The following is a 3521-nucleotide window of genomic DNA, read 5'->3' as shown; positions in this document are numbered from 1 at the left end:
CTGTGCCAAATATTTTGCCTTTAGAGATGCTCTGCTGCACTTTGCTGTGTTACTAGCTAGCTGTGTGTTTGACAGTACAGAATTGCATGTTGGTGCTGATTACTCAGGTGTCCTACCTTCCTGGTAATTTCTCAGGCTTCTTTACTGAGCATGCTTCGCCCAGGACATCGCCAGTTGTATTTCCTGGTTCTGCAGTTGTGCTGATGGTTTGTCTCTCTGTTCTGATCTTTGTTCTCTGGTTTCCCCCTGAACTTATTATGTGCTCTCCTGGGCTTCTGACCCTCGGATATTGCCCAGACTATGCCCCTGTTTTCTCTTTGTACTTATATGTGTCCTCCTGTTAACAAACCTTGGCTTTCCTGACTACACTCCTGCCCGCACTCCAAGTAAGTAGTGGCTAGCAAGCATCACAGTTGTTCTTTATTTTTCAAGATATCTGTCCTTCGGTCTTGCAGCTGAATATCTTCTTATGAGCCAAATCCTTGACCCATTCTTGTTTAATCAATGCTTTGAGCTTATCACAATTTCTGTATCTTCTTTTTGAGGATGGTTCTTTTGAGGATGGACCAAAGGTTCTCTATGGGATTAGATCTGGGGAGTTTCCTGGATGTGGACCCAAATATCATTGTTTTATTCACCAAGCTACTTAGTTATCATTTTTGGTCTCCATCATTCTGAAAAAGCATTATTCATCACAAATTTCTTCTGGACCGTTGGGAAAAGTTGTTCTTGTAGGATGTTTAGATCCCATTCTTAGCCAAAATTGTAATGAATGGTCTCAGGATGCTTTATTGTTGGCATGTCACAGGACTCATGGTAGCGCTCATCGTATCTTCTTCACATTCATCATGTGCTTTTTATAATATTTAATATTATCTTTACATAGCCACAATGTACGAGTCGATAGGATTGTGATTTTAGGTGGTATTGTCCAAGTTTTACTTGTATTTTATTTTGGGATAAATAAAATAATTCTCAAAGAATGTTTCTATGCCCACCATCAATCCACACACTGTTATTAACAGGTCAGTGTGCTCCCCGTCTGTGGTCCGTGGTACACACAGACCTATAATGTGTTCTGGGCTCATGACGCCTTAAGTTGGCTTACTTTGGTCCACAAGGTAATAGAATTTTTTGTATTTTTTCAGCACAACTATAGTGCATAGGATGACAATTTAAGCTTTGATCATTCTCCTCTCACTTCCGATAGATAGCACTACCCTATCTATAAAGTGTGTCTAAAGCATATAATAAATGTGAGGCAAAGCATTAAAGACAGTGTTTTGGCACAAATTAATCCAGATTTCTGGCAATTATTCACAATGTTTTCCTTTACAGTTCTCACCGTTCACCATCAAAAAGTCTACCGAGTTTAGATTCTGTGATATGCCTAGTAGAAGGCCACTATGATATGGAGCAATTGAACAAAACCCTTGATTTGTACAGCGATTTCTTCCTGGTGGGATTTTCAGGTGTTGAGCAGTATGGAATCTACTTATTCATCTTCTTCCTCATCATCTATCTTTTTAGTTTAAGTGGTAACACCATTATCATCTTGGTTGTTTGGTCCAACATCAACCTTCACACCCCCATGTACTTCTTCATCACCGTTTTAGCGTTCCTTGATGCTTGGTATGTGTCCACCACTGTTCCTAAACTCCTATCCATACTGCTAACTAATAACAAGAGAATCTCCTTCCAAGGATGCTTTGTTCAACTCTACATGTTCCAGAGCTTTGGCATCACTGAATGCGCTTTGTTGGCAATCATGGCTTTTGACCGCTGTACAGCAATATATAACCCACTTCGGTACACAAGCATCTTAACTGAAAGAGTATGTAAAGTGCTCATCTCCATATGTTGGTCCTATGGATTCCTGGTGGCTATAATGCCTCTCGTACTTGCCGTAAGACTCCCCTACTGTAATTCCCATGACTTGACACACTATTTCTGTGATGTTGCGCCTCTTATGGCCATAGCATGTGTCGATCCAACTCCTATCAATATAGCTAATCAGTCTGTCAGTACAGTTGCCACTTTTTTCATTCTCCTATTTGTTATAACCATGTACATAATCATTATATACTCAATATTGAAGATAAAGACCAGCCAGGGTCGAAGTAAAGCCTTCTCCACCTGCTCCTCACACTTAACGGTGGTCATTCTCTTTTACGGCACCGCATTTATTGTTTATGTTGTCCCGAAAGAACTGCACACAGTAAAGAATGATATGATATATGCTATGATTTATACCATGTTCATCCCTTTTCTCAACCCATTAATCTATAGCTTAAGGAACAAGGATGTTAAGGGAGGTTTTAGAAAGAGCCTCCAGAAGTTTCAAGAACATGTCTGTAAGAGCTAATCTACAACACAGATTCCATGAACCCCCCCCTCCCCCCTGAACACAAGAATCATTGAATTTTCAGCTAATAACTTTGACACAAATCAAATTTGCAGATTAAATTCTTGAGACTATTGATGAGTATGCTTTAAACACAGGGCGCTCAACCTCACAAATGGCTTGTCTCTTTGGTCGGTGACTTAAAGACGTGGTGCAGGGTCAACAAGGTTAGATTTCTGTTATGCATGTTAAAGTTTGCTGAAGCCACCAATTTCGGAAAAGATTGGGTAGTTTGGATTTAAATGCACCATTCTTTTGTTCTACCTACTAGATACAATGTGTCTAGTAGTGGCTTACTCCTCTTTTCCCATGAAGAACACATGAACACTCAGCCATACATGTTTGATTATACTTGGCAAGTAATGGACAAGGCACTGCAAGAACTGATGTTCGTTAAGGAACGATACAAGATCTGTGATGTAATGAATGCTCTACTATAAACCAAAATACGCAAATAGAGCTGTCTTCATCATCAGTTTGGTAAATTGATTGTTTCTTATAAATTCCACCCAGATAATAGTTGATATCGTCCATTTACTTTAATTACACTATTGCAACTCTTTGCAACGGTGACTATTGTAAAAAATTGTATTACACCCAGAGATTATTTATTGCTCTTATGGTGGAAATTGTTCAAAACCAGTCTGTCATCTAACGCTCTAATTTCACAAGATATAAATGTGAACAATAAACTTTGGAAATCTCAAAATTGTATTAATTTCAGTTTTTTCTTTTTTCTACTTTCATGCTCAATCTTTGGTTTGTTGTTTCTTTTTCTCTTCTTTCTTGGTTCCTCCATTCCATTCTCCCTCATTACCTATCTGTTTCACTTGTCCTTCATCTCCCTTTTCTTTTTCCATCCCTGAGTGTGGGTAGGGGTTTAAAAGGGAACATGTCACATCAGATAACACTATTTACCTACAGATATTCTTCCCGGGAGCCACTTTCAGTCATGCAGGTGTGGTGTCGCGGCTACAGACACCATTCGGTTCACAATAAGTAGTTGGCACACAGTGTTTGGCTCTAAACTCACCAATTGACATGGTGGCATCAGACACTGTTCACACTACAGACTCTAACACTCCACACTATGCTTTCTCTGGTGCTCTGAGATTCA

At 39.4% G+C, this 3521-nt stretch overlaps 1 protein-coding gene across 1 annotated transcript; it reads left to right on the top strand.

Moving 5' to 3' along the window:
* Positions 1 to 1411: 1411 nt before the first annotated feature.
* On the top strand, positions 1412 to 2365 carry LOC142257618 (olfactory receptor 6N2-like). The gene has a single exon (XM_075329756.1). It carries the CDS (start codon positions 1412 to 1414, stop codon positions 2363 to 2365), a length of 954 nt encoding a protein of 317 aa, XP_075185871.1.
* The last annotated feature ends 1156 nt before the right edge of the window (positions 2366 to 3521 follow it).

The sequence above is a fragment of the Anomaloglossus baeobatrachus genome, chromosome 12, assembly GCF_048569485.1.
Source record: "Anomaloglossus baeobatrachus isolate aAnoBae1 chromosome 12, aAnoBae1.hap1, whole genome shotgun sequence".
Classification (NCBI taxonomy): Eukaryota; Metazoa; Chordata; class Amphibia; order Anura; family Aromobatidae; genus Anomaloglossus; species Anomaloglossus baeobatrachus.
Note: the sequence above shows the minus strand (reverse complement) of the source record. Positions and strands in the feature narration are given on the sequence as shown.

What these genes read in the sequence shown, in the direction of transcription:
- LOC142257618 (XM_075329756.1), top strand. Translation starts at nt 1,412, where the DNA reads ATGGAGCAATTGAACAAAACCCTTGATTTGTACAGCGATTTCTTCCTG.